The following is a 27,948-nucleotide window of genomic DNA, read 5'->3' as shown; positions in this document are numbered from 1 at the left end:
GTTGAAGAAGTATGCAGCATCTACACAGACTGTGAAGATTTAAAAAACAAATTGAAAAAGAGTGTCTGCATTAAAAAAGCCCTGAAAAGTGATTTTGTAACTATTGACCTTTCGTCGTTTGACGCTGGCAGAGTTGCGCATTGTTTTTGTATTCTGAGACCACATTAGCCTGAACTCCTGCTGATGTTGTTAAATCAACACGGTGTAGCGTTTCAAACACTGCAGCCTCACTGCCATGACCAGAGGGCTGTCCCCTTGGTAGCTCACAACGGTTGGTCTAATTTAAAACTCCTATTCTTTGAGATTTAGGCCACAAACAACACTAAGTCCATGGATTAACCCTTGTGCCTTTCTTGGAATAGTTATGGCTTTTTAATTTTACAATAATGTTGGCCAAGTTAATGCAATGGGGTTTACATGTTTATAATGTGGCTTCAGTTTTTCCTCTGAATTTTAAAAGTGCAACCACAGCTCCAATAAGTCTATAATGAACTGTGAAGCTAAATACACTCAGGGACTAAGGACAAAAATGTCCCCTTAAAAAAACCATTTGTTGATGCCATTACAGCATGTACCTATGCACTTGTATGTATTTCAATATAGAGCACTGGCTTCAAAATGGTATTTTAAAACGGCTTTATCATGTTTTCCCTGTGGGAAAAACAAATGATTTTGTTCATGGTTTCCACCTATTGCTGCTGTATAATGTCAGTGTTGTTGCTATCCGTGGCAATATGTAAACCAAATAGAACTTAAAGGGTTCAAATGTGCGAAAAAAAATACATCTGGTTGTTATGATCAAGACAGATGTTAGTTTAAAGATTTAACTCAGAGTTATATATATATATTTATATATATTTAGGGTTAAACATTGCATGCTGAATAAAAACACACACATTTGTATCAAGAAGGTCTAATATCACAGTATAAACAACATTTATTAGGAATTTCCTTTCATATTCTCATACAAACATTGCTGATACAAAACTTGTAATCTGTATGTTGTAAACGGCAGAAATCAATTTTTGACGTATGAAAGAACCAGACAGATTAGCTATACAACAACAAGCTAATCTGTCAGTGTTTAGCCTGATTGTTTTTTGATTAGGGATTTGTGTCATGTTTTCTTACACATGTTATCTATAGTTTGTCTTTATAAGACTTGATATGTCTGTGGGAGAGACATATATTTGACCATTATTGTATAATCAAAAACATATTTATAAAGCACAAGTGTTGTACACAAGCAGCAGAGGAAGTCCACCACTGTGCTCGTTCCTCTGGGCCTATGGGTGTTAGAGGGTCTGGGGACTATGGGGAGGAAGGGGTCCGCCTCTAGCTGTTCTGTAGGGTGCCTCCTGTCCCCTTAATGAGGCGCTTGTGTCCCCTTTTTCCTGCTGGGCCGCAGGGCTTAGCGAAGGCCTGTTTGTGAGCATGCTGCTTGGGATGGACCTCGTCATACAGGAAGTCCTCTGTCAGTTCGTCTCCGTCATCGATCTCCAACTGCACAAGAGGCAGAACAATGGAAACAAGCATGCAGGTGAATGAGTAGTGTTTAGTATGAACATAAATTACATTTAAAGGTAGTGAATACAACCAGGACTGAAACCAGGATTTAAGAAATGCTGAGGTCATGTTTCTAATCCCCCTAATGCAACCATCCCCTCCTTATTTGTTTTATTATTTATATATCAACAATTCAGTTAGATTTTCTGTAAATTCTGTCTTCAAATCTGAGTGTCTTTCAAAGCCTTTCACAGGGCTAAGACAACAACTCTGGAGGAGAAACACTGAATATCTTTTTTTCATTTCGTTCTTTAATGAAAATATTTCAGAGAACATGACCCGACTGTATAATGGATACTACAACCATGTATTAAACTGTCTTAAATTATCTTTGTATCCCTTTGTTACCTTTTTAGCAACTTCCAAATGGTAATCTTTCTCCACGTCCTCCAGTAGTCGACTCTTGCAGCTTGAATACAACATCCGCTCCTTAATGCTACAACTGTATCCTGGCATGGAGTATATGAACACTGCAGGCAGGGGAAAAAAAGACAACATATTTTTGAATATGTTATGTTGATGTGGATCAGGGAACAAACACCCAAAAGAGGTCCCTAAGATCTTTAAAATGTATTTATTTTACATCAAATGTGTCCCTAAAATCTGGTTTTATTCTTGTAAATACAGACTATTTCACCTCCCAAGGCCTACACAAATTCCTCAAGGTAAATAAATAGAGCAGGAAAAATCGATATTCAGTTGAAATGCTCACAGCAGCCATTTTCTGTCATGCAATTCACAAGTAACTGTTGCTTTATTTTAAGGCGTCAACTAGGCAAAACAGTTGGGAACCATTGATGCGGATGAAGGCATGTACTCTTGCACTCTCTCTCAACATCTCTGAGCATCTGCAGTCCAGGTGTACAGATGTGAACCTAATCGTGCCTGCGTGTACATATTGAAACAGATGTGAATAGCAGAGGATTTTCAGGAAATCAGTGACATACCAACAGATTCCAGGTAGTCTCCTTCGTGGGAGTGCTTATAAAGGAAGAAGTGATATCTGGGAGTGTCTTTGGGAACTCTGTGGGGCAATTCACGAGTTTCTGTCGGGTTGGAGTGGACCAGCTCGATTGTCTCCTTCTGTACATCCAACCTCTGGAACACATAAATAATGCACAGTGTACAGGATGTGTTTCCACACAGAAGCACGGGGGAATTAATTGGTCCTGATGATAACCTTTTTAAAAACTGGAAAAATGCCACTGGCTTTTTTACGAGGTAGCTCATTTTCATACTCTTGAACTAATCCCCTACGGCTCACCAGTTGAATGTAGTTGATGCGTTTTTGGGCAAGTTGCTGCAGTGCTCTTTTGGCAGTCTCCTGCAGAGGGAAAACTAGACCCTGAAGTGTCTGGTGCTTACTCTCCACGCTGATCTCTGTCTTCACCTGCAGGGGGCAGCAAACACACGCACACACACAAACACAAAAGAGTTGACTATCTCTTCAAGCGTCTTAATTAAGTATATCATTGGATAACATAGCCTCACATTTCCTTTATGGTATACATACCTTATAGTATATATCGTATACTTATATAAAATGACCACTTATCACAAACAATGGATATATGTTCTCTTTGTCTTTCCCCATCCAGCTCAAATGTGAATTTATAACACTGTATCAACATACCTGTTTAACCCGGCACTGAAAAGAATAAAATCACATCAAAGTGTTACACTTCAAAGAAAGGAGGATGTATTACGAACACAAGGCATGTGAAACAATGCCAACACTGCAGAGAGTATGGCGACCTCTCACCTCTGTGATTTTAATCCTCTGCAGCTCTTGTTCAGCAAGTGTGAGCGGGGCAGGACCTGAGCAGGAGGACACATGGCGCTGGTATCCCAGCAAACAAATGTCCTCCTAGTGTTGAAAACACAACAAGAAACAAACAAGAGTCAAACACCACACGTCATCACACTTAAAAAAAACAATCTGTCACAGTAGATCAGGAAGAATTTCAAATACTTCTGACCTCGGTTGTGCCAAACATCTCGTACTTCACATGGCCACCTCCAAACTCCTTCTTTACTGTGGCACGGGTGGCAGCATACAACATCTTTTGTTTCACCTGCAACCAAAGGAGGAGAAAAGATATGCACTGTTTGTATACACTATACTGTGTGTTGCTGGCTTTCAAATGGTTTGCACTATAAGGGAAAAGACAAAATTGCTAAATTAATTGCTAAAGATTACTCAGGGGTGGATGGAGTGTCCAGATAGCATAATGTAGGATAGGTGTAAACATACTCTGTCACAAGTAAAAGTCCAGCATATCAAAATCTTACTTAGTGAAAGAACTAAAGTATCAATAGAGCATCAATATAACAAAAGTATAAGTATTTATTTTGCAGCATGGGCTAATTTTAAATAATATATGTAATATTTCTGGAATATAATTAGGGATGCATTATTTTGTGTCCATCAGTTTTTATATTCAACTGTTAAATATAGAGCTAACTCAGCACTGCTCAGCAGGTGGGTATCTATAGTAATACACCATAGTTGGTTGGATGATTTATATTTTGTATTAATGATCTAAATCTGCAAAGAAACCAATAACTTGCTCTAAAATAATGATAGGGAATAAAAGTGAACATTTTACTCCTGAATTTGATTTAGTATGAAATACCGAAGTAAACTACTTCAAAGTACATTAAAGGTCCACTATTATAGTGTTTTTCATCAATATATTATAGGTCTCAGATATATACAAAACATGTCTCTGAAGTGTTTGGCTCCAAATACCAAACAGATCGTGCATTGTAGCATCCCATAATCCCCTCTGTTTCAAAAGTGCTGATTCTCTGTCTGTTACTTTAGATGAAAATAAGGAGCCACTCCCCACGCCCCTAAAAAGAACACAATGGTGCTCTAGGAGGAGATTCAGGTGATAAGGTGTGGGGGGGGGGGGTAGTGGTTATTGGCTAATGGTTACACAGGCCAAACAATCGTTATGACATCATAAAGTGATGATTTCATCAGAGATATCTTAGATAGAGTATTTGAAAGCCTTTGGTACAATGACCAGTCGCTGATCTGCTGTGATTAAATCAACCGTCTAGTATCGGCACAGCTTGACTGAGGTGCTGTTCTATAGAACTATTTCCTTAAAGTGTGTATATCTGAGGCACCGAGCCTTCGCAGCAGCTGGCCCTAGGCTCTGGAACACTCTGCCCCTCCATGTGAGGTCGGCCCAGACCCTAGGGGTTTTTAAATCTAAACTAAAAACACACTTCTTCTCTCTGGCTTTCTAGTTAGAGCGGAGCACGACTCCTGACTTTTCCGTGTGTTTTATTTTTATTTTGTTTTTAAGATATATCTGTTGTAATTTATTGTCGATTATTGTGATTGTAGTAATGTGTTTTTATTACATGTACAGCACTTTGGCTCGACCAAAAATCGCTTTTAAATGTGCTATATAAATAAAACCTGATTTGATTTGATTTGATTTGATTTGATTTGAGGCTTTCTTTATCAACAGCAATGTATGCATGCATCTTTAGAATGTAGTGCAGAATGAAAAATATGCTCAACGACATACTGGAGACTGATCAGGAGACCACGATATGAAGATCCACTCGTAGCCCTGTGCATTCTGGGAGTCGAGGCGGTACAGGATGTAGCAGGGCTCCTGGTCGTAAAGGAGAGAAAGCAGGAAGTGGTCATAGTCCTGCTCCCAGCTCTTTTCCGGCTCTCTGCAGGCCCCCAGCACCAGCTGCTCTGAAATCAGACCACAACGCATCACATACCTCACCCCCCCATATGGAGTATGCCCTATGCAAATTGACACAGACAGTACAGCCACAGACGATAATCATTTACATGTAGGAGGATAATTAAATATGTAGCCATTTAATATATAATTTCAGACAGAATGTCATTGTTATTTGTCATTGTTTGTTGAACATGCACATTCATACTGACTTGGTCAAATACAAAAAAAATACTTTAATGAAGTCATTTCTTTTTGATAAACATAATCTCTACAAACCATATACCTTTTTAGTGAAGTATTCATATTTTAGAGTAACCAACTTAAGCATATATTAATGTGATGGTATTCAAATACAATAACAAACTCTCAAAACTGTCTACGTAGCCCTTGTCAATCTTTATCCTTTTATTTAGGTCAAACAGAACTGCAACCAAAAATGATTTTGATTCATGATTAAATTGCAGATTATGTTTCTTATAAATAGATGAATGGCTTATTCTATAAATTGTCAAAATGCTCACTTTTCAAAGTCAACGGTGATATTTTCAAATATCATTTTTATGTCGGACCAAAATTCCAGTTTACAGTGTTCAGTAGACTGTGCCATAACACTGACAAAAGCACATCTTCACATTAGAGGAGCTGGAACCTGAAACAAGTTTGGCATTTTTGGTTGATTATGAAAATATTTTCGGACTGACTGTTTCAGCCCCCTGTTCCATCAGAAACAAACACGTATCATTTGTCACTACCTCAAGTCTAAACTGATAACATCTGAAAACCTGCTGAGAGTCCACATTGTTATTTCATGTGGCGACCCTCACCCTGTGGTGGAATAAGGTCACTGATCAATGTCTGACTGCTTTGTCAGGATGAGTTTTTAACATGACCTAATCAAAACTCTAGGCTTGGAAATCACGAATCATACACCTAAATGCTGTCCTTGTGGGGTGCGGGGGGATTTCCTGACTGTCTCTTGGGGCTCATTTCTATTCTGAGCCACAACACATTCCTGCTCTGCACACACACATACTTTCCATCAGCCATACACTCAATCTTTATTGGTCCATGTCAGTATTTAACTGAATGTAAACACGTGACTTGTGAAGTGTTTCTAACTTCAAGTTTAAAACAAGGTTATACAGTCATAAGCTATCAGAGGACCTTTTTGTTGATAACCGAGTCGCGTACCAAAGCCAGCTGTGATGAAATCAACCAGATGGATCTTGTTTCTCTTTTGAAAGGGGAACGAACATGAGTGTCAGCGGGCAGCAGCAAGCAACCAAGTCACGTCACGTGTCGCTCAAAATAGTCGAGTGACGCCTGGAAAGATCCCAGTGCTTCAGTAAGAAAGTGAAGCAGGCCTGTCACTCTTTTTGCCGCGAGACGGGCTGTCTCTATAGCAGCAAACTCATATCTGTTGACATCAATACTTCAAAATATGAGGACACATATTTGATATGGGAGGCACAGTCCACAAAGATAGCCCATTAATGTGTCTGCCATGAATCAGATTACAGTGTCAGATACCAAAACAAGATATAAACATCTCATGAACATATCAGTCCTCATTCATAAGCTGCCATGTACAGACCTATTGCCTCAATCATAATTTCTCACTGCTCAGCTGACACTCTGAATGTCTGTTTTCACACGCCTCCACTATTCTCCTACCTTAGATACGGTCTGTAACTGCGGTTAAGCAACTTTGTTTTTGTTTCGTGACCCCTTTATATGAAGCCATGTACATACATTGGATACCTTCATGCCATCTTTACATAAACAAAATCTAACAGTTATAAAATGATTCTTAGGCCTCTCATGATTTGCATGATAATAAAGATTTTTGACCAATAGGTTACATTAGTCAATACAGATGTTAAATAGGTATTTTTTTTGGGAACCATAGGTCTATAGTTCAAGAAGAGTTTGCAGCTCATGAAAAAGGGAAAACATGAATTTGCATTTTGAGCCACTCGAGGTCACTACAGACATGTTTTAATTTATAGTATAAAGTTGTTGGTGGGACCCCTGATGGGTCCCAAGAAAATCTGAGGGGTCACCAAATTATCAAAGGGATAACAGAGTAAAACCAATGCATGTCTTACTCTTACATAAAACTATGTTTACATTTTCATGCTGTCTTTGCTTTTCTCAAAACACTTAATTCTTTCAACTCTATAAATCAAATTTGATTGAAATGTCCACACAGAGGCGAAAATGTGTGCTAAGTTGACACGAGCAGATATTTCTAGAAATTGCAAGTCAAATGGTTAATGACATTAATTAACAATTACTTTAACTGTCCTTCTTTTAGTTTTTTGTATTGTTGCTTTTAGATTCTGGGATTGTGTGATTTGTTGTGTCTTCTTTGTCTGCTAACATCTTGGGACCATGCTGAGTGTTAATGTAACATTTTATCCTTTGACCACCTTAGTTTCTTCGTCTGATAATAACTAAAAGCAATAAATCATGGACAATCACTACTTGCATAAAGAACTTGTTTTTTCAGATGACAGTGATTTGTTGAGTGTCAATTTGTCATTTGAAAGCTCTGGAAAGTTGCCCAGCACATTGTGTCACATGTTTTTTTTCCACAGTTTCAAAGTAATCCACCTACAAGAAATCAAATAAATCTTTCCAAAACAAAAAAACTACCACCATGAATAATCTATCTCTTACATCACACTGAGGGCCAACTCATCTCCATGTCACCTGCTGCTCTGTGGCTCACTCACCGTCTTGGATGCACACCTTGAGGAGGCGGAGTGCTCCACCTCTCGCTCTGGTCAGAAACTCCCTCAGCTCTGGCGTCACCACTAGTGCGAGGAACATCTCGAGTCAGCGGTGTCTTCCTCCCACCAAGCACTGGAGTACGGGTGTTGAAAGACGGGTGAGGAAAAAGCAACTCACAGGACTGGAGCTCCACAGCACCAGGCCCAAATATTCAGTCCAGTCAAGAGACACTGAACTCCAAAAAGGGAAGCCTGTTAAAAAAAGTTATTGAAAAAGAGGTTCGCTGAGTGTGTCTGCTCTTGTTGAGAGTGTGTTGGTGTGAGAAGGGGCATCGCTCAAGTAAGTAGGACGGTATCATGTGCACAGACCTGGAACCTGATCACCTCTCTCCCAAATTTAGCTCCCAATGACTGAGTGTCCAGCCCCGGGTCCTAGTCTGTGACACACACACCCACCCCCCACTCAGCAGGACCTGGAGGAAGACACTTTGACCTGCAGACCTAATTAGCTCCGTGCCAATAAGTAAGAAGTATTATCACGGGCAAGTGTTTGGTAAGATGGTACTATGTCGGAGGCTTTCTGTGGTTTATGATTTAGAAATCTGTGGTTTATGATTTAGAAATCACAATGATTTGGGATGAGAAGGAAAACATCTAAGAGGAGCTGCTAGGTTTTTATTTCAAGAGGAGCATACTGTTTTGGAAAGTTTACCCAACATATTTACCTTTGTCAATCTCAGTTTACTAGACGCATAGCAACCTTGATAGTCAACAGATTGTGTAAGATGTTTTTCCGGTGTAAATCACCTGAACATGGTGACAGCTTTTTACAAATCTCTGATCCACAAATCTAAAACTAACTTCCTAGTAACTCCTAGAAAAATAAAGTAATCTCACAACTGGAACTCATAAAACAAACATAGATTTAATGCTTGAATAAATATTTTACTAAAGAAAAAACATAATTTGTACTTTTCAAAAGTTTTGCAAGATTGTAATTTAAATAGCACTGACATTTATAATAGTTCACTATTTCCTCTTCATGTGTCACCCATTTTTTTTTTATCTGACTATCTAAACGATACCAAAGTGAATCAGGAAAAAAATACAAAACATATTTAATTACATTTTCTGTTCTTTGAGTCAGTGGCTCAATAAGATCAATTACTTCTGGTAACACTGGACTCTCTCTGACACACACACACACACACACACACACACACACACACACACACACACACACACACACACACACACACACACACACACACACACACACACACACACACACACACACACACACACACACACACACACACACACACACACACACACACACACACACACACACACACACACACACACACACACACACACACACACACACACACACACACACAAAAAAGACAAACCCAAAATCTTACAAAGAAACAGTTTAATGTTAAATATAAAATATAAAAAAAGAATAGACAATTGATCTATTTCTGTGAACTTATTTACAAATTGTATTGAACAGACAGCACTTCCTGTGAAATGTACACCGTGCTGGCTGTGCTGACCCCTGCTGCTCGCTCTGTCTCTGGCCTCCAACAGAAGCCTTCACTTTGCCTTCATCAGTCATCGATGGTCGGGAGCCAGAACGCCTGAAAGAAGATAACGTATCGTCACATCGGAACCGCTTTGTGTTTGCTGGTGTTTTCCTCAGTTTCCCCAAAAAGTATTTAGCTCTCTCCATTTTCCTGAGACAAAGATTGAAAGTCACGACGCTCTCAAAGTCACACAGTTTTATCACGCGTGTACAGATTTAGTTTGGAGGTCAAGTTCAAGTTTTATTAGTCATATGTAGGTTCACAGAGGGTCAGCGGTAATAAAAGCACCAGTTGCAGGTGGGAGTACTAATCGTAAAAAGATGAAATCATTTTCAATGACACAAGGATAAAATGACACTATTCAAATTGAAAGACAATGATTGATAAAGTGACAATTAGTTACAAAATAAAAAGGTGAAAGCAAACATTAGATAGTACTGAATACATTTGTTTTGTGTACACATAAAAGTAATTGTGAGCTTTAAGGATGTTACAAAACACAATAAGTACATTTTATATTAATGTTACTAAGAACAAGATGATTAAGTCCATGAGATGCTCAGTGTAGTGACATCATTTTAAATCAACTACATTCTCCATGTATTGCATCTACAAAGGTTCTGGAATCTTCAACAGTTACTTTTTCCTCCACATCCCCCCACTCACCATGTTGGAGCAGGCACTTGCAAACGTCATGAACTTTGGGTTGAACTGCAGGCAGGTGATGGGTCCCGTGTGCTTCCCGTCTAATAAAGCCACCTTCATGCCGCTCTCTGCATTCCACACGTGGATCTTTCCGTCCTCAGAGCCTAAAAATATATATGAACAAAAGAAAAATATATTTTATGAAAACGTGACCACAGCCCACAGTATTTTTTTGGGGTACTTTCCTCTCCTGAGGCTTTTTATGGATTGTTATAATGCTATTTGACCTTGTCCAGAGGAAATGGGAAACTTACCAATCATTACAAACTGAGAATCCGGCGTGAACGATGCCTCCAGCGCTACACATTTACTGTTGTTGTAGCCCTGTGGGTGAACGAACATTCATCTATTAGAAATTATTATGTGCACATCAGAACTAGAACAGCAAACAACTGGTAGGAAGTTTAATGATCCTCATAATTTCTTAAAAAACATAAACGGTCAGTAATGTATGTGATTGACCATGTGAGGGTTTTCCAGATGCTTTGAATTTAAAACAGACACACTGTGCAAGTGTGTGATTGAGATGTGGATTCTGTTTACTTTTTTTTAATACTTTTAAGTGGTAAGTGTTTTCAGACATGTGTATCAATGAGATGTGTCTTACCCCAAAGGAATGTATAATAGCACCCTTAAAAGCATCTAAGACACGAAGAGCTCCACCATTTGTAGAAAGAAGAATGAGTTTCCCGTCATTGCTAAATTTGAGTCCCGTCCACTCGCACGTTCGGTCATACTGAAGCTTGAAGGTTGCAAAAGGACCCTGTGGACAAGATATCATAAATATGTTTAGCTCCTTTAAAAATAAAGCTAAATATCAAGTATTACACTGACATACATTATGGTAAGTCTCCGTCAAACAAACACTTCTTACCTTGTCAAACGACCGCAGATCATAAAGTTTAACCATCTCTGAATTTATTCCGGCAGCAAAAATAAGACCCTCTGGATCAAACGAGCACACTGGCTTCCCCTGGAGGTGCATCAGGCCCTGAAATTAAAAGATGAAAAGAGCAGGTCAATATCAACTTTTTCCAGCCTAAACAGTTTAATATTACATATTAGTTGAACAGGGTGGATGCTACAATAAAAAGATTCTCACCTGGCAGTTAGGTGACCGCAAATCCCACAGTCTGATTGTTTTATCTAACGAACCAGAAATAAATGTGTCGTCCACAGGAGACATGGAGAGCGATGTCACTCTGGTTACACACAAGAAAAGAGGAACACGTGAGAAAAGAGGAAATTCAAACTCCTAACATCAAATCAACACATCTTTGTAAATCTAGTCCTCACCTTTTGTTATGCCCAGGAAAGTAGCGGATGTATTTGTTGTCATGAAGGGAGAGGTACCGGATTGTATCTTAAAAAATATTAACACAAGTTAAAAATGACAATGCCAACATCCAACATGACCAACAGCAGCAAGAATTAGGCCGTGATCCAAACAGGAAGTGGGTTACAGGCTCTGAGGATGATGAGTAGACTCAACCGTGGGCAAGGCAGTCAGTTGTACAGTTAGCTCCTGTATGGGGCAGAATCACAGACCCTCAAACTGTACAAACAACTACCTCAGACCAAAGTGAGTAGGGTGGCACGCGGGTGGTTGTCCACTGGTTGTTTGCAATAACCGCAGAGCGATGATAGATCCAAAAGTAAAAATGTATTCGAATAGGAAAGACATGATCATTTCCAAAATGTTTTATGCAACACAATACTCTGCTTGAATCAGTATTTCTTGATGGTTAGCTTTTCAAAAACAACATTTTCAGTGTTGTCAACAAAACTGTTTCCCCAGTAGTTATGAACACACATTTCACATTATAACTAGAGTACAATAATCCATTTGGTATTTGCAAAACAGAAACGTTTGGCATTCTTCAATTACAGCAACAATATCACATGACACAACATAACATATAGCTTTGTGAAGCACCTTGAGGTGACGTTGTCTTTAAAGTGTGCTATATAAATCAAATGTATTATTATTATTATAACAGATACTCATGCTACAAAAACTACAAACAAGTCCTTGAGCATCAACATACCATCGATTTTGTTGGAACTGTAGACCACAGTGTTTGCAGCATGTGTGTATCTGATCAAATCCACTCCATATTTTTTGCTGTAGAGGGTCCTCTTGGGTCTGCCATAAATCAGAGATGAGAGTAAAAAATAAAACATTAGATCAGTGACTGGTATTAAATTAATCCTTGCAGATGCAGCACATCAAAGTTCCAGCCCAAATTCAAAGACAGTCTTTTTTTTAGATTGGAAAGTTTATGTTCGGAATACTCATTGATTTTTTGGACTGCTGATCAACATTCTTGACCCCATTTAATGATTATTGTAAATACTAATAGATAAGTAAAGCTGCAAATTTGGGTGTCGATTTATTTTCTGGGCATCAACTCATTCAGAAATATTAAGCTCATTACTCAATATAACTGATAATCCGTGTAAAAAAATAATATGTTAGAAGCAGCCCATATCAACCAATATAGGGATTGCAATAAACTCAAACGGGTCAAGATTGCTTGTCTATCTATGCAACAGCACGTAATTTGAAATATTTCGTAGCCTTTTCCAACAATACGATGGCTTAATATCATATACATATCAACCCTGATAAATAGGTTACCGATCAGAATTAATGAAGGATTTCAAACTGCATGCAAATTCAGACATTTAACATGTTTTCTTCACAAAATCGCTGCGGAGCATTATCGTACTGTACCAGGCCCGCTAGCTAGCTAGCTTAGCATGAACCTAACGTCAAAAACAATAGAGCAAAAATAAAGAGAAACGGCTCTTACTTTCCCTCTTGGCAGTCGTACAAGACTAGGGAATCGTCGTCGCTGCTGGAAATAATCGTTTCTCCGTTTGAACTGAAGTCGAAACAATTAATTTTGTCTGAGTTTTCTCGGAACACCTTAGCCACCCTGAAGCTCCGCAGCACATTGTCCGTCAGCTTCATGATGGCCTCTACTGCTGAGAGGAAGCAGGCCCTCGTTCTACTGTAAATTGGTTTACGGATGTCAGTTATTAGAATTCGGATATATATATGTGAACTGCAATGGCGCTAACAGTTATTTTTACAAGTATAATAGTTCAAAAACAGCTACAAAAGCCCGCCTGTAATACTGGTGATCCTCGGAATAGGAGGGAGGGAAAAGACGCACCGCCTTCCTTCCACACGTCGGGGACGCGCATCACCTGACGCGCGCATTGTCCGGAAACTACGCTCGATATCGCGATAGTTGCATTATGAAGACCTACAAAAATAATCCATGTTCCGTAAATTCCTCCATAAAGTAGCCATGAAAGAACCCGAATAAAGTGACAATAACTTGCTCACACAGCCAATTAAGAATACAATTATATCTTACAGTTTATTCCTCTCTTTGCCTGTCTGGTGAATGGACGTATACGGTCTGTGTTGTGTCAACAGTCTGGTCCAGCACTTTCTGCCACTTTTGTCTGCCTGCTCTCAGACAGAGTTTATGGTCTGTTCTCTTTTCTATCAACTTCTAGGTGTTGCCCTTGGTAGCGAAATGGACACAGGAGAAGTGAGGAAGAAAACATCTCCAGGGGATTTGTTCTCACAAACAAGACATTGTGAGGTAGGAATCCACTTTACCTTATCCGTTAGCAGCCCGTGTATTTGTCATAATGTCAAAAGTGCGAAGATTTGCACAGGTGCATAGATAGATATATTAGAGGTTCCTAAAAAACAACAACATGGGACAGTGTAAAATGTCGACGGCGACCATGGTAACGTACAAACTCGTGCTCGGGAACTCCTCAGGTTCAGTTCTCTTTCACCAAAATCTGTGACCCATAAGGGAATTGTATTTTTGTTATCATACTCTTGTCTCATACAATGACATTCGCAGCCAGTTTGTTGAATTAGTAGTGCATTCATTTAATACTAAAGAGCATCTTGTGGTTAATCGGTTACACAGTCTATGGTTCAATCAGTGCGAGTCACTGTGTGTGTTTTTCTTAAGGGATAAATAATTTGGTTTATTTTGAGAATTTGGTTTTGGAGGGGACTGTCCATTGATGTTTAAACCTAAAACTACTCTTTCGACCTGTAACTATTAATCTTCACTTGGACATATTATCCCGCATGAGAAGCACAAGAGAAGAGGTTATTCTCTTAATATTAACATAAATAAACAAGGTGTTAAGGCAATTTGAACATCTCTGTTATTGCCTTGCCTGATCTTCACTTATATTTTCTCAGATGAAAAATAAAGGTTTTGTCATGGCCTATAATAAACTACACTAACACATGTATTTAATATGTTTATTTTTGACTTTACCAATTGTGGCTGTAAGGGTAGGTGATATTGATAAAATCAGTTATAATGTACGTTATGTCAAAAAACAATTCCTGGCATACTTATAGACAACAAGACTTGTCACCAGCATGAACATGAATTCAGTGCAAACTAGTTATACTGTAGGTTTTGTAATCTTTGAACTAGTATGAATGGCTCCAAAGTCTACTCAGTGAGATACTACTCTTTCTCTTCGCCCAGTCCTGGGGGACAGAAATAAACAACTACAGGGACTGATGCACAGCTGGGTGGTCAGGGCCCAGGGTCTGATGGGTCCTGTGGTCTATTTTAAATCAATCATTACACACAGGGTAAACAACTCCAGTAAGTCTCTGGTCATATTTCCGTACGCTGCCTGACTGCTGAGCTGGAGTCTACAATACAGGCTTCAACAGAAATCCACAGGCTTTATATCCCATTTACAACCTTTGCAGGTAGGCCGTCTCATGAGTCTTTGGAAAGCTTATTCCGGGAAATGTGTTACTGGCTGATGATAACAGCTATTATCTATGTAGGGTTTTGTTTGAAGGTTCTGAAAACCTTCTTTTCAGCCTTTTAGTAAGCTGACAAGCAACACATACAGAAATTATACATGTATGTGAGTAGAATAGGTACCACACTTATCATGAATTCTTTAGATTTAACCATGGGTACTATTTAATAGAGCCAGAAGTCAGTGGACTCTGCAGCATGATATTTCAATTTGTAAGTGACCACTCGCCTTAAATGTATTACTTTACTGTTGAGTTCTGAGCCAATTAGTCCAGTTATAACTGCAGAAATAGTAGTTATATGGGTTAGGGTGCACAATGTTGAAAACTCAGCAGGTTCACTGTAAATAAACAATTGCCCTGTTATTTTCAATATTTACTTGAGTTAAAAGTGTCCACAAAACAATTTTGTGAAAAACTGAATATCTTTCTATCTGAATTTCCCTCTCTGCACATTGCTACATTCTATGTGGCGTTTTAAAACAAAATGTTTTGTGGGAACCGTCTTTGTAACTGTTACTTTTTTATTTCCATAGGCAATTACTGCTCAGAGCAAGTGAACTCTCCATGGCCCGTGTTCTTTCCCTGTTTCGGCATCAGCCTTTTCTGGTTCACGTGGGCAGGCGAAAACCTGCGTTGTGCAAAATGTCAATGGACTCCAGGGCACGCATGGTGTTTGCAGCTGCAGTGGAAGCTGTGCAGCCAGACACAGTGGTCCGACAGAGTATAGAGCGCAAGCAGGACTCGGTCATTATCAATGGTCACACATTTACACTCAAAAACAACCTGCATTTGGTGGGCTTCGGAAAAGCTGTACTGGGTATGGCTGCAGAGGCAGAGAGGATTTTGGGGGATCATTTAGTCAAAGGAGTAGTAAGCGTGCCACATGGGATTCAGCAGACATTGCAGCAGAACGGAAAAGAGTAAGCAAAAACCATAGGATGTAAATAACAACGATTCTACACAAATAGGAGTAATCAGAATATTAAAATGTATCCCTTCTATCACAGCCACCTGTTGTTAAAAGAAAACAGTCGCATCAGAGTCATGGAGGGAGCTAAACACAACTTGCCTGATACTGATGCCCAGAAGGCCGCTGAAGTAATCAAGCAATTAGCCAGTGAACTGACGGAGGAAGACCTGCTACTTGTACTGATATCAGGCAAGAATTAGATATTTTAGTTGCTTTTTCTTTACAAAATGATACCTTGTAATGTAAATCACTGATGCAAAGTGTCAAAACTGTGTCTAGGTGGAGGTTCAGCGCTATTACCTGCACCCATTCCACCAATCTCGTTGCAAGAGAAACAGGATGTTACCCGCAAACTTGCAGGTGCTGGTGCCACTATTCAAGAGCTGAACACTGTGCGACGCGCCCTGTCTTTGTTGAAGGGCGGAAGACTTGCGCATTATGCTCACCCTGCCCAGGTAATACACCTTTCTTTAATCCACTTTTTATCATACAGAACTCATTCCCCACTTTACCTTTAAACATCACTTCTCTAATTACTTCTTCACAGGTAGTTTCACTGATACTGTCAGATGTTATTGGGGACCCTCTGGACTTGATTGCCAGCGGCCCCACAGTGTCAAGTGAGGTGTGGCCTGAAGAAGTTGTATCAGTCCTTGAACGTTACAAGCTGTTGAACTCGCTTCCAGCCTCAGTAAAGGAGGTCCTTGAGAGACCAAGTCCAAGTAGGAGCCATAAAACAGATGAATCCAGCAGATCAGGGCGTGTTCTCAACGCCGTCATTGGATCCAACAGCGTTGCCCTCAAGTCGGCAGGTCGCCGTGCTCTAGAGTTAGGTTTCCGCCCTCTTGTGCTGGCACCAGGAGTGTGTGGTGATGTGAGGGCAGTCTCCAAACTCTACGGCCTTCTGGCCCGCTTTGCATGTTCTCGAGAGGAACCTCCTCCAGAGATTGCTGCTGAGCTGCTGAAGCTGGGACCTGAAGTAGGAGTGGAGAGCTGGGACCTCTGCCGTACCATGCAGGTTCTGGGTGAAGGACGTACAGAAGGATGGGGATCCACGTGTCTGTTAGCCGGAGGTGAGCCCACCGTGGAGCTGACAGGCAAGGGTCGAGGTGGTCGTAACCAGGAGCTGGCTCTGCGAGTGGGACTGGAGCTGAGAGGCATGCAGCTCCCGCCTACCGGCCCTGTCTTCCTGAGCGGTGGAACTGATGGTCAGGATGGACCCACTGATGCAGCGGGGGCCATCACGGATGGGGGGTTGTACGAAGAGGCACAAGCACAGGCACTGGACGTCAACAACTTCCTCACCAACAATGATTCTTACACGTTTTTTTCACGTCTTTCTGCTGGGCAGCACTTACTTGTACCTGGCTTAACCTGCACCAATGTGATGGATGTGCACATGCTGCTAATTCCACCAATCCCTATTAACATAGGATAAAGCTCACAAAATAAGAGGATCTAGTTCTAGGGAATAAATCAAATAAATAAAGTAATTTACCAGTCTATCTGGCTTGGCATTGTAGTATCTGTTTCTTCCAAGTCAACTTAGATATTTTACTTGTGAAACTATTAGTTAGTTATTATTAGTATTATCTACCTGAAGGCAAAACTAGTATTGCTGTATACATTTTAACGGCCACAGAGTGTATAAAAAACATTAAATGAGAGTTGCAATGATGTCAGTATTTTTGAAAAACAACACATTTAATATCAACCAAGCATTTACATAAAACTTGCACAGTTGTATTTTTCTTCTCAGGAACTTCAAGTTATCTAAAATATGCTGATGATTTTGTAGTTTAGTTCCTTTGACTAGGACTATGCACATCATTAAACATTTCTGTAAATACACACTGCAGTACATTGTCTTGTCTTCACCATTATAACAGTATTATAACGTCAGTTATAATAGCTGATGGTAAGATGGCTCATACAATGCACTTTGAAAGTATTCAACTCCCCTTTGAATTTCTCATGTTTTATTATTTTACATTAAATCCCAAGTGGATTTAACTATTCTTTTTGCCACTTAACAGAATTTGTTTTCTAAATGGTTGATCACATATAGGAAAATGTTTTAATCCTCAGGTAAATGAGGCACCTTTGACAGCAATTATGGCTTTGAATCTACTAATTATGGATAGATTTCTTTCAGTTTTGGAAATCTGATGACCAAATTATTATCTAATCTGGACTGAGGTGTGGACTCTGAACTGATCACTAAAGAACTTAAACATTGTTGTTTTCAAGCTAAATGCAGCAGTTTTTCCTTCAGGATTTTTCCTGTGGTTCATTCAGCTGAGGCTCTCCCATCAAAAGCCACTAGGGCCTCCTGTACAGAAACATCTATACAACGTGCTGCAATGCTTCGTGGCGGCTGGCACAGCCCAGATCTCACGTATGTTTTTCCTGCTGCTGTTATACTAAAACTGGTGAAGTGCAGTACAATGCTGCCTTTCTTAACAAAACAGTCAAAGTATTTAATATCAGAATCTAATTTTGATCCGTTGTATCTGATATGTTGTTTTATTTTGGCACAGGAGTTGGCTGAGTGGTCAATGTTTAATAAATGACATGAAAAAGTCAAAGAGGGGTAAATACTCTAATCAGGCACTCTGTATCTCACATTAGGTTCACACAATGTTCCTCTCAGGTAATGAGAAACAGTGTTAATTGTTCTTTCCATAAATCATCTAAACAAGTCCAATTATTTTGCTCTGCGGTAAGTGTGTGCCACCGTGTCCGTGTTCTTAAAGCACCTCAATTCACACACAATCCCATCATTGTAGGACCCATTTGTACTGAAGCCTCTTGAAAAAAAAGTTGACCATTGTCAACAAATCAATTCAAGCAAGGTTCTGCTCAATGACCAATGTTGACAAGCCAAAAATAAACAACTCACAGCACTATGTAGTTGATAAAGTGGATATCAGTGTGACACTGTTGGTATGCATAGCAGATGTTTCTTCGGGCAGTTGCCAGAATGTGCATGCATCTTGAATGCATTGGAGCAAAGTCTGAGGGTGCATTTAATGTCTCGTTACAGGAGTCCAGCTCTCACTTGGAAAAGGTCCGACACCCATGTCTTGTTAATCGCGATGAGTCTTTAGGGTAGCTCCTGCTTTGCCTTCCCTGCAAGAACAACATAATGCTTTAGCTAAAAAAAAAGTATGATAAAACACCTCAGGCTCTTATAAACTTTTTTCCCCACCCCTATTAGTGATCTGTTGGCAATAATGTATTAAGTTTAGATTACACTTTATCCTTTCAACATTTTTAATATATATAAACTGAAGCTTTAGAGCAGCAGATAGTGTGAGGAGGATCATCTATCTGTGTGTAGCGACACGGATGCTCGGACACCTACCATCCACTCAGATGAGATGCTGTTTCAGGAGTGCCTCCATTCTGACCAGTCCCTAAAAATCAACACAAACACACCAGAGATTAAAGCCAACGTGGCTAGCGCTAGTTTAGCAACTGATACAGATAAACTCAAATAAAACGTACCTTGCCGATAATACATGTCGTTGACTGTATTCCCGTACACTTTCCAGGCAAAGTGAATGGCGATAAGACTTACAATTAGCCAGCTGAGTAGGATTTTGAATATGCAAACTCTCATATCGTTGGCGAGCCAGTCGTCCACAAATTCTGAGAGGAACGACAAGCAGCTGTCAGCGATGCGGGACAGAAACTCAAAGTCCCACGGTTCCTCCATAGTGTCCGGTTATTTAGCTTATGCGAAATCAACAAGGTAAACTCTTTATCTGATGGGTAGTTTAAAAAACATCACCATGGCTAGGTAACGTTAGCGTTTGACATACTGGTCGCCATCTCTTCCCTGTCCCTACCGTTACGTTGTTTGTGTCAGTGGCGAGGATTGGAGAATCGGATATGACGTGGGTTACGTTCATAGACTGATGTTACGTAGTTTAGCCCTGCTAGTTTACAACAATAAACATCGTTCAAATAAACGGTGTCTTCTTTAGCCAACTTTGCATTTAATAAATATTATACTGGAGCATGTATATGTCTACAGCACGTCCGGCTGTTTAGTATGTGTTTCAAATTAAATGTAACGCTAAAACCAGCATAAATGTGAGTTTACTTAGCAACCCATTTCAGAATCAGAATTATAATTCCTTTAAACGGGGATATTTACAGTGTTGCAGCAAAAGTCGAAGAGCAGGTAAAAAAGGCAAGCGATAATAAGAGTTAGCTAACTTAATATATACAGAAGAAAAACACACGTTAGTAATAGAATACAACAAGTACCCAACCATGGCTTCAAATTATTACCAATTTAAAAAACGAAGGGAGATAACATATTAAGGTGTTGAGACATTATTAAAAAGGTTGGGACCTTTCTAAAAAAACATTTTGTTCACATAACAAGTGATTATTGTGTATATTGCACATTGCAGGTCACATAAGTATAGGGTATCAAGTAACCCTTACTGTTGCACGTGAAAGTATTGTATCGATCCGGACATACAGGAGACTGTATGTTTATTGTAAAAAAATATTGCTAGAGTTCAAACACACAGCTTTATAATACAAACAAATATGTGTTTATCTCTCTAAGATGTTGGTAGGGAACACTGCATACTCGTAGGGAGCGATGATGGCACAATGTGGCTAATGCTGAAATGGGAAAATGGGATTCCTGTTTTAAACTTATAAAGTATAAACTTTAAATATTACGCTCATCCAGCTACAACCATAGACTGTACTGTATGTAAAGGCTACAACGTACGTTGCTCTCATACGCAGTGCATAAGGAACGCAGCGTGAGGGGGCGGGGCTAAACCTCGCCGCAGAGCAGCCTGATTGGTCAGATTAGCTTGTCATCAGAGATTCCGGATGTCTGCTATCGTAAGAGGTACATTTGTTTTCTGCTTCTCATTCCTGACAGCTTGTTTGGAGCCGGGCTGTTGATGAAAGTTGATGTAGCGAATTAGATATTCAACTCAACGTTTGGACGGCTCAAAATCGTAAGTATTTTTCTTTGCCTTTATCTGTCTGATTTTAGCTGACCACGATTACTGGCATGCTAACTGTTAAGCCGAGGCCATGAAATTGATCTGTGAGTGTCGCTTGCTAGCAGGCAGTGTTAGCCATGTAACTGCAGAGTGCAGACGGCAACATTTCATTAGTTGCATCGGAATAAACAGTCAAATATTTATCAGAATGTTAAGGTAGGCTTTCTTGATTGTGAAGGAGTTCGTACACTAAGAAACGTGTTTGTAAATTAAGCTACTATTAAAGAAACGTCTGTTCTCTAGTTCTGGCGGTCAAACAACAATTACCGGTACTCCCCGTCCTCTTAACCGACTGCCGTGTGTTTGCAGTGTCACATTAGCCAGGCTGCTAGAAGATTAAATCAGTGTAAATGTGAGTCTGTTTGGTATCTTGGAGTTGTAACAATTTTTTCTGTTATCATGTGACCTGACGACTGCTCCAGTATGACTGCTCCTATTCATAAGAGATTGAGATGTGCATGCATGCTTTAGCTACAACCACCTTTATACATAAGTTAGCTATACTGCTGTTCATTTCGAATTGTTTTGTTGTAATATAATACATAATAATAATATTGTAATTTCTTTTAAATCTCCAGTGACTGGGATGGTATCATGGAGAGAGACAATCATCAAGTAGGAGAGACAGAGGGAGTGAAGATTTGTGATCCGCCCTGTGAGAGCAATCCACCTGGTAAGTTATTGTTTCAAGCTATTCACATTTTAAGCTGGCATGTCTTTATCATTCATTACATAAACTAATTGTTGTTTTTTTATTTTAGCTGACACTTTGGCGACTTCTCTCTCCCTCTTGGGGAATCACATGTTTCCTTATCCATTGGAGAGAAAACACAGGAGCGCTGTTGAAGAGGAGCCTGCAGATTCACTGTCAGACGTTACAGCTGAGGAGGAGAGTCTGGATGGAGAGCCCCACTCTCACCAGGTAACAACGCTAGAGACTGAAGAGACCGAAAGCTCTGAGTGTCAGAACAATGTGTCCACCCAGCAGTTGGACATAGAAAATGAGGATACTGCCACGGACAATGAGCGGAGCGACTCTGGGGAGTTTGTCGTCACAATGCTGGCCCAGGCCAAGCTGGAGGAACAAGGACTAGGCGTGAAGGGAGGGTCTTCTCCCTTATTGGAGGCAGAAACCCAGGAGCCTCCTGCTTTTATGTCTCATCGTGATGAGGATGTGACAGCTGACAGCTGGAGGCAGCACAGGAAGCATGTTTTTGTTCTGAGTGAAGCAGGCAAACCCATATATTCCCGTTACGGCAGTGAAGAGGCTCTTTCTTCTACAATGGGAGTCATGATGGCGCTTGTTTCCTTTGTCCAAAGTGGAGATAATATCATCCGCTCAATCTATTCAGGTGAGAGCATTTTTTTTTCTTTCATATAACGTTTGCAACTTTGTTATAGATGCAATTTTCTATTTGTATTAATCAGAGCAAGTGTATGCATTTTTCAGGAAGTGGGTACCAAGAGCAGTCAGTAGATCTGTAGACTCTAGCTTGCCAAAGTGGACAAGAAATTATTACCACAAAAAAATCATGACATGAGCATGGAGACGTTAATATCAACTACACATTTAATCAACTATTTTACATTCATTTTGTAAGTAGCACAGCAATTTATTTTGGAAGTTTATACTACTATTTACACACACATTCAAGTCCACAACATGTCCAATATCTTTAATTTTAGACATGTATTTTTTTTGTTTACAATTTTTGTGGGGGTGTGTGTGTGTGGGTGGGTGGGCGCAGGCGCAGTATTGGAGAAGCGGAATATAAAAGCCCACAAAAAAAAACACACACTTCCTATTATTATACTAAAACTGTTCCATGAGATAAATACAACAATACACAACTATCATATTTGTTTGTAGAATTTACCAGTACTGACATTAACGCTTGGTGATGTCTTTTTTTCTCGTGCATCAGATGGGCACACCGTGGTGTTTTTACAGAAAGGGCCTCTGGTGCTGGTGTGTGTCTCCAGCAGTCGTCAGACGGAGCAACAGCTGCGTGGAGAGCTCCTCTATGTCTACTATCAGATCATCAGCATGCTCACACAAGCCAGCATATCTCGCATCTTTGAACACAAGAAGAACTACGACCTGAGGAGACTTCTGGCGGGCTCAGAGAAGATTCTGGACGGTCTTCTCAACCTGGTGGACTCTGACCCTTGCTTCCTGCTGGCAGCTGTACAGTGCTTACCCTTGGCCTCCTCTCTCAGGGACAATATCAGCCAGATACTGCAGAAAGCCATCACCCCAAATCTGGTTTTCTCCATCCTCATCGCCAACAACCAGCTGCTCACCATCGTCCAAGAAAAGACAGTCATCGAGGACTCCAGGTTGGAGCCCGCTGACATCCATCTCCTGCTCAACCTCATCGGAGCCTCCTCTGCCTTTCAGGCTGGGGAGATCTGGACTCCCATCTGCCTCCCCCTCTTTAATCCTGACTGTTACTTTTATGCATACATTTCTTACCTGGACCCTCCAGAATGCACTGTTTGCTTGCTGCTGCTCTCGACAGACAAGGAGGCTTTCTACGCTGTAGCTGAGTGCAAGAGGAAGATAGAGGAGGCCATGATGGCGCAGAACTCTCTGAGCCTCATTGCCAAAGTCCAGTCGTACAGCGTGAGCCAGGTGGGCGTCTCAGACCTCAGACACTTCATGTACAAGCCCTTTGACGTCCCAGACACCTACCAGCAGCTCACTCAGTTCACCAGGTGTGTGTGTGTGGGTGTGTTTCACTATTATTATCTATGCAACTACAGCGGGGACATAAACAATTCTAAACTGGTACATTATGTTTTAAAAATCAATTAATTTGTCTTTTTATGAATGTGTCTGTGATTTTTCAACCAAGAAAATTAATACAACTTAGTGTGGTTAGACGTTAAAAATTAAAGTGTCCTTTTCGAGAATCTAGGAAAATGGAAATTCAAACGGTTCTACAAATCAGGCCAATTCACTCTACTTATCTCCCGAATGAGATTAATTTAAATTAGTAGGTGTTAAATAGAAAAAGCCAATTAAACCTTGATAATAGAAGGAAAATCATTCACATATTAATAATACTTAAGAACTAAAGGACTGTTTTTTTAGACTGGAAGTGTATCTCACCAGGTTTAAAATTCAATTATTTTAGCGATAGAAAAAATAGCCGTTGCATTTTACTGTATCTTTGTATTTGTAATGCTTCTTTGTCGTTAACCTTTACTCTGCAATGTGTTGCTGCATGTAGCCCAGAGATGGAGGCCCCGTACAGCAGTGAAGAGGAGAAGATGAGACTGCTGGACCTCTACCGGTATATGCACAGCCGCATCCACAGCACCTCCCGACCCCTCAAGCTCATCTACCACGTGGCTGAGAATGAGACCCTGCTCGCCTGGGTATGTAGCACTGTCGCCATATACATCTTCTAAATACTGTCTTAGCCAATATTCACTAATGTTGACATGAGGGTGTGAACTAGATGTGTTTGAAGGATTATTAAAGGAAACACTTTCATAGATATGTTCATCTGCTTCCTTCAAAAAAGATTAGATTAGATAAAACTTTCACTCTTATGTGTCTGTTCAATATGAAGCTGGAGCCAAGCGACTGTTAGCTTAGCTTAGCATAAAAACAAATGGAAATAAGGGGAACAATTAGCTGTTGTGGTTTTACTGGGGGTTAGGTGTTGTACTATTTCACGGCTGGGCACTGTCACTAATAAATATTTGGGATGAACTATATTTATGTGGCCGATAATGGGACAATTACATTATGTTTTACAATACAATACAAAGCCAAATTGCTCTCATTAACTTAAAGCTAGCATTTACACATTCTGATACAATTGTTGGTAAAGCTGGTTTAACATCTGCAAATAACACACCGTTTTCATAGTTTCAGAGGAAGACAATACGATATTGCAATTTTCTTGATGAACTGTACTAGAGGGAAAAAAAAATGAATATTTGAACTCTTCTTCTTTTTTTTGGGGTAATAAAATTTGAACAATAACACTTTAATAATAAATACCTTGATTTCCTTCAGGTGTGTAGAAAATACAGTTTATAAACTTAAAAAAAAAATACAAACATCTGAAAACAGCATTTATCTTATTGATAATTTCTCATGAGAGGCAGCAGGTTATAGTGATGGGAATTATGGCTCTTTGAAGGGAGCCGGATCTTATGGCTCCATTCCTTTCAAAGAGCCGTTCAAAAGAGCCGTTTTTTAAAAGGGGGCGGGGTTACTAGGTTTATCTGCGAAATAATCACCAGGATAATGATTGACTGTATTGCCAGACCTAATGTCAATAATCTGCATTGTAAACATGACACAGGTGGCGCCATATCCATGTCATTCATGTCAGTGAATGTACTACTTTGAATTTACCCTCTGTATGTGTTAAGTAAATAAAGTTGCCTTGCCTTGAATGAAATTCACGCAACTCTTAATATTAGATACTGTGTTTTTAAGTGGCGATGGAGATTATTTGTTGATCCTGCTTTAAAGGATATTTTGCCTTTACAAATGGTGCGCTTTATCACTGCCTGTGTTTTGGTTGAAGTGCATCCCAATTGTGCTGCGTTTTCGCGTTTGGCTCATTTTCCACCCGAAAAACACGTCGTCTACCTGTCGTGTACCACTTGTTATGACTTCTCTCTCTCGCGTATTCCGTTAAGCCCCACCCCGTCTCACTCCTCGTGCTGAAACCTACCAATCAGAGTAGGGGCGGGTCTTCACAGAATACGTTTGGGGAACAAAATCAAGCTTTTTAAAAGGCGAGTGGATTTTGGCAGGCAGTGAGTGCGGACCAACGATCGAACTATAAAAAGAAAGGCTCTCACCAAGTACGACTCGGTTCCCCTCGTTCGTACCAAAGAGCCGTTCAAAAGAATCGGCTCGTTCGCGACCGACACATCACTAGCAGGTTATAATTGATTTTCTTATAAAACCTGTTGGAGAGCTTTAAAGTTGCTTGTATGTGGATTTGTTGTAATTTGTATTTATGCTAAGCTCAGTTATCTTCTGGCTGTAGCTTTATATTTAAAGAACCTATATCTATGTTCTCATTTAATTCAACAAGAAAGTAAAACGTATTTCAAAAATGTCTAAATATTCTCATAATAATGCGGACCGTGACTTAATTTGTCTTTTTTCTTCTCTGCCGCAGGTCACCAGTAAGTTTGAGCTGTACACCTGCTTCAGTCCTCTGGTGACAAAGGCTTGTGCTATCACTGCTATCACCAAGCTTCTGAGGTGGATTAAGAAGGAGGAGGACCGTCTCTTCATCAGATACCCCCCAAAGTATTCAACCACCCCGAACCCCAGCAAGAGCTCTCGAGGTGGTAAATCTGACCAGCAGGACTCCACAGATAACGGCTTCTTATCTCTTCTATAGGACTCTCTCTCTCTTAGCACTCCGCCTCATTCAACAATAGTTTGTACACTGGTTCCAAGATATTTTCGAATCCTCTTTTGAAACATGTTGGACTAGACAAACATCGACTACTGGAATCAAACACTACAAACGTTTTACAATATTTAAGAAGGAATGAACTCTTTCAATATAGTAGTATTTCTTTACCTGAACAAGAAAGCATGTCATTGCGCCACTGCTTTTGATCAGAAACAGTCAGGGCAAAACAGCATTAGTATGTTTTAAATTGAACTGTGGTAGAAAATAATTGCAATGATATTTAAATGTTTTTATATTGTTTTATTACTGCATTAAGACAGGAAATTCCCTCGCGGACAGTGAATGTATCGCAGATGACAGGCTATTCACAAGCTATAACTATTAATAGCAGTAAGTAAAGATGAGGAAGTAAAAATATCTTAAACTACCTTTCGCAAACTCTGTAATAGAGATTTATTTCATGGAACAAAAGCACCCAATGTGACAAAACAGGATATGCAAGGCATGAATGCGTGGCATGTTTTCGGGCTCAGCATAAACTGGAAAAACAACAACTGGCTTCCAGAACAGGGATGGGCCTCCATGTGTCATTCAGGCTGCGTTACGAACAGGCAAATTGCTCTCTGTTGATTTGCACATCCCAGTGATGGAACTTTATATCCCAGTCATTCAAATTTAAGATGATCAGGTTTCATTCATGTTACATGTTGTGCAGAAAACAAGTAGGAGATTCAGCCTGTTACTTGACAACATCATTATTTTCAGCTAGTGTTTTCATTGTCATCTAGTCTAGCTAAGAAGATGCCACTGAGCTCACTCAATGATTATCAGTCAACACTCGATGTAGTGACTTCAGGCGACTTTTTCCGATGACAGTTTTGTAAAGATGGTTTATAAACAGTAGCCTCATCCTTGTGTCCTTTGAGGATTTTCTTGTCAATTCAAGTCTTAAGAGTATGTCTATAGTATTACGAAATAAATCCCAGATTGCACAAATCTATACTTGTCCTGATTTACAGTAAGTAGAGATGTTGTGAACAAGCATAATTTATTACCTAGCAGAAAATGACACATTTTCATCACATTGTAAGTAATGTCTGATTTTCTGTGAGACTATCAAAATGTGTCACTAAGGCTGTCAGGATATCAGATTTCACTACGATTATGGTGGCATAAAGAATTTGACACCGAAATGTGCGCAATACCTACATACAATTTGAAAAATGTAATAAATAATGCTAACAAATTCATCTTTAACTTTTTATCATTGTGCACTTTTCATGAATTTGGGTAATTGAGTTGTTGAAAGAAGACAAAACAGAAAAGCTGCCGAATTATTTACATGTTATCCTACAAGCAGCATACACAAAC

General features: G+C 39.8%; 5 protein-coding genes across 8 annotated transcripts; 2 read left to right on the top strand and 3 right to left on the bottom strand.

Moving 5' to 3' along the window:
• Nucleotides 1-912: 912 nt before the first annotated feature.
• LOC117489811 (twinfilin-2) lies at nucleotides 913-8,565 on the bottom strand. Of its 2 annotated transcripts, XM_034139348.1 has the most exons (9): nucleotides 8,027-8,560; nucleotides 5,115-5,293; nucleotides 3,546-3,641; nucleotides 3,329-3,433; nucleotides 3,200-3,214; nucleotides 2,831-2,956; nucleotides 2,514-2,664; nucleotides 1,915-2,036; nucleotides 913-1,503 (listed from the first exon to the last, which is right to left on the bottom strand). In XM_034139348.1, the coding sequence occupies exons 1-9, from the start codon at nucleotides 8,121-8,123 to the stop codon at nucleotides 1,336-1,338; spliced, it is 1,059 nt and encodes a 352-aa protein (XP_033995239.1). In that variant the 5' UTR covers nucleotides 8,124-8,560; the 3' UTR covers nucleotides 913-1,335. The 2 variants fall into 2 exon arrangements, with proteins under 2 accessions (XP_033995239.1, XP_033995240.1); XM_034139349.1 differs by lacking the exon at nucleotides 3,200-3,214 and having other exon boundaries at nucleotides 8,027-8,565.
• An 876-nt stretch (nucleotides 8,566-9,441) lies between these two features.
• Nucleotides 9,442-13,525, bottom strand: wdr82 (WD repeat domain 82). The gene is made up of 9 exons (XM_034139350.1): nucleotides 13,134-13,525; nucleotides 12,366-12,463; nucleotides 11,614-11,680; nucleotides 11,420-11,519; nucleotides 11,192-11,308; nucleotides 10,925-11,080; nucleotides 10,572-10,641; nucleotides 10,279-10,421; nucleotides 9,442-9,666 (listed from the first exon to the last, which is right to left on the bottom strand). The coding sequence occupies exons 1-9, from the start codon at nucleotides 13,292-13,294 to the stop codon at nucleotides 9,637-9,639; spliced, it is 942 nt and encodes a 313-aa protein (XP_033995241.1). The 5' UTR covers nucleotides 13,295-13,525; the 3' UTR covers nucleotides 9,442-9,636.
• A 77-nt stretch (nucleotides 13,526-13,602) lies between these two features.
• Nucleotides 13,603-17,632, top strand: glyctk (glycerate kinase). Of its 2 annotated transcripts, XM_034139138.1 has the most exons (6): nucleotides 13,603-13,749; nucleotides 13,852-13,940; nucleotides 15,691-16,077; nucleotides 16,165-16,316; nucleotides 16,407-16,582; nucleotides 16,675-17,632. In XM_034139138.1, the coding sequence occupies exons 3-6, from the start codon at nucleotides 15,722-15,724 to the stop codon at nucleotides 17,563-17,565; spliced, it is 1,575 nt and encodes a 524-aa protein (XP_033995029.1). In that variant the 5' UTR covers nucleotides 13,603-13,749; nucleotides 13,852-13,940; nucleotides 15,691-15,721; the 3' UTR covers nucleotides 17,566-17,632. The 2 variants fall into 2 exon arrangements, with proteins under 2 accessions (XP_033995029.1, XP_033995030.1); XM_034139139.1 differs by lacking the exons at nucleotides 13,603-13,749; nucleotides 13,852-13,940 and adding an exon at nucleotides 13,969-15,097.
• A 180-nt stretch (nucleotides 17,633-17,812) lies between these two features.
• On the bottom strand, nucleotides 17,813-20,018 carry tcta (T cell leukemia translocation altered). Its single transcript, XM_034139140.1, has 3 exons — nucleotides 19,638-20,018; nucleotides 19,495-19,546; nucleotides 17,813-19,259 (listed from the first exon to the last, which is right to left on the bottom strand). The coding sequence occupies exons 1-3, from the start codon at nucleotides 19,846-19,848 to the stop codon at nucleotides 19,217-19,219; spliced, it is 306 nt and encodes a 101-aa protein (XP_033995031.1). The 5' UTR covers nucleotides 19,849-20,018; the 3' UTR covers nucleotides 17,813-19,216.
• Nucleotides 20,019-21,016: 998 nt separating this feature from the next.
• Nucleotides 21,017-27,827, top strand: mon1bb (MON1 secretory trafficking family member Bb). 2 transcript variants are annotated; one of them, XM_034138772.1, is made up of 6 exons: nucleotides 21,017-21,124; nucleotides 21,751-21,845; nucleotides 21,934-22,524; nucleotides 23,098-23,890; nucleotides 24,409-24,556; nucleotides 26,332-26,559. In XM_034138772.1, exons 2-6 carry the CDS (start codon nucleotides 21,767-21,769, stop codon nucleotides 26,557-26,559), a joined length of 1,839 nt encoding a protein of 612 aa, XP_033994663.1. In that variant the 5' UTR covers nucleotides 21,017-21,124; nucleotides 21,751-21,766. The 2 variants fall into 2 exon arrangements, with proteins under 2 accessions (XP_033994663.1, XP_033994664.1); XM_034138773.1 differs by lacking the exon at nucleotides 21,017-21,124 and having other exon boundaries at nucleotides 21,767-21,845; nucleotides 26,332-27,827.
• The last annotated feature ends 121 nt before the right edge of the window (nucleotides 27,828-27,948 follow it).

The sequence above is a fragment of the Trematomus bernacchii genome, unplaced genomic scaffold, assembly GCF_902827165.1.
Source record: "Trematomus bernacchii unplaced genomic scaffold, fTreBer1.1, whole genome shotgun sequence".
Lineage (NCBI taxonomy): Eukaryota > Metazoa > Chordata > Actinopteri > Perciformes > Nototheniidae > Trematomus > Trematomus bernacchii.
The sequence above is the reverse complement of the archived record's forward strand: the minus strand, read 5'-3'. Positions and strand labels throughout refer to the sequence as shown.

Coding starts and splice junctions, on each gene's coding strand:
- glyctk (XM_034139138.1), top strand. CDS start 15,722: ATGGCCCGTGTTCTTTCCCTGTTTCGGCATCAGCCTTTTCTGGTTCAC. Junction 16,317..16,406: donor GCTACTTGTACTGATATCAG/GCAAGAATTAGA, acceptor AACTGTGTCTAG/GTGGAGGTTCAGCGCTATTA. Junction 16,583..16,674: donor ATTATGCTCACCCTGCCCAG/GTAATACACCTT, acceptor ACTTCTTCACAG/GTAGTTTCACTGATACTGTC.
- wdr82 (XM_034139350.1), bottom strand. CDS start 13,294: ATGAAGCTGACGGACAATGTGCTGCGGAGCTTCAGGGTGGCTAAGGTG. Junction 11,081..11,191: donor ATCTGCGGTCGTTTGACAAG/GTAAGAAGTGTT, acceptor TCTTGTCCACAG/GGTCCTTTTGCAACCTTCAA. Junction 9,667..10,278: donor CAAGTGCCTGCTCCAACATG/GTGAGTGGGGGG, acceptor ATCTTCTTTCAG/GCGTTCTGGCTCCCGACCAT.
- mon1bb (XM_034138773.1), top strand. CDS start 21,767: ATGGAGAGAGACAATCATCAAGTAGGAGAGACAGAGGGAGTGAAGATT. Junction 23,891..24,408: donor CAGCTCACTCAGTTCACCAG/GTGTGTGTGTGT, acceptor TGCTGCATGTAG/CCCAGAGATGGAGGCCCCGT. Junction 24,557..26,331: donor ATGAGACCCTGCTCGCCTGG/GTATGTAGCACT, acceptor TCTCTGCCGCAG/GTCACCAGTAAGTTTGAGCT.
- LOC117489811 (XM_034139348.1), bottom strand. CDS start 8,123: ATGTTCCTCGCACTAGTGGTGACGCCAGAGCTGAGGGAGTTTCTGACC. Junction 2,665..2,830: donor GCATCAACTACATTCAACTG/GTGAGCCGTAGG, acceptor TATGTGTTCCAG/AGGTTGGATGTACAGAAGGA. Junction 1,504..1,914: donor ATTTGGAAGTTGCTAAAAAG/GTAACAAAGGGA, acceptor CCTCTTGTGCAG/TTGGAGATCGATGACGGAGA.
- tcta (XM_034139140.1), bottom strand. CDS start 19,848: ATGGAGGAACCGTGGGACTTTGAGTTTCTGTCCCGCATCGCTGACAGC. Junction 19,547..19,637: donor CGACATGTATTATCGGCAAG/GTACGTTTTATT, acceptor GTTGATTTTTAG/GGACTGGTCAGAATGGAGGC. Junction 19,260..19,494: donor GCATCTCATCTGAGTGGATG/GTAGGTGTCCGA, acceptor TTGTTCTTGCAG/GGAAGGCAAAGCAGGAGCTA.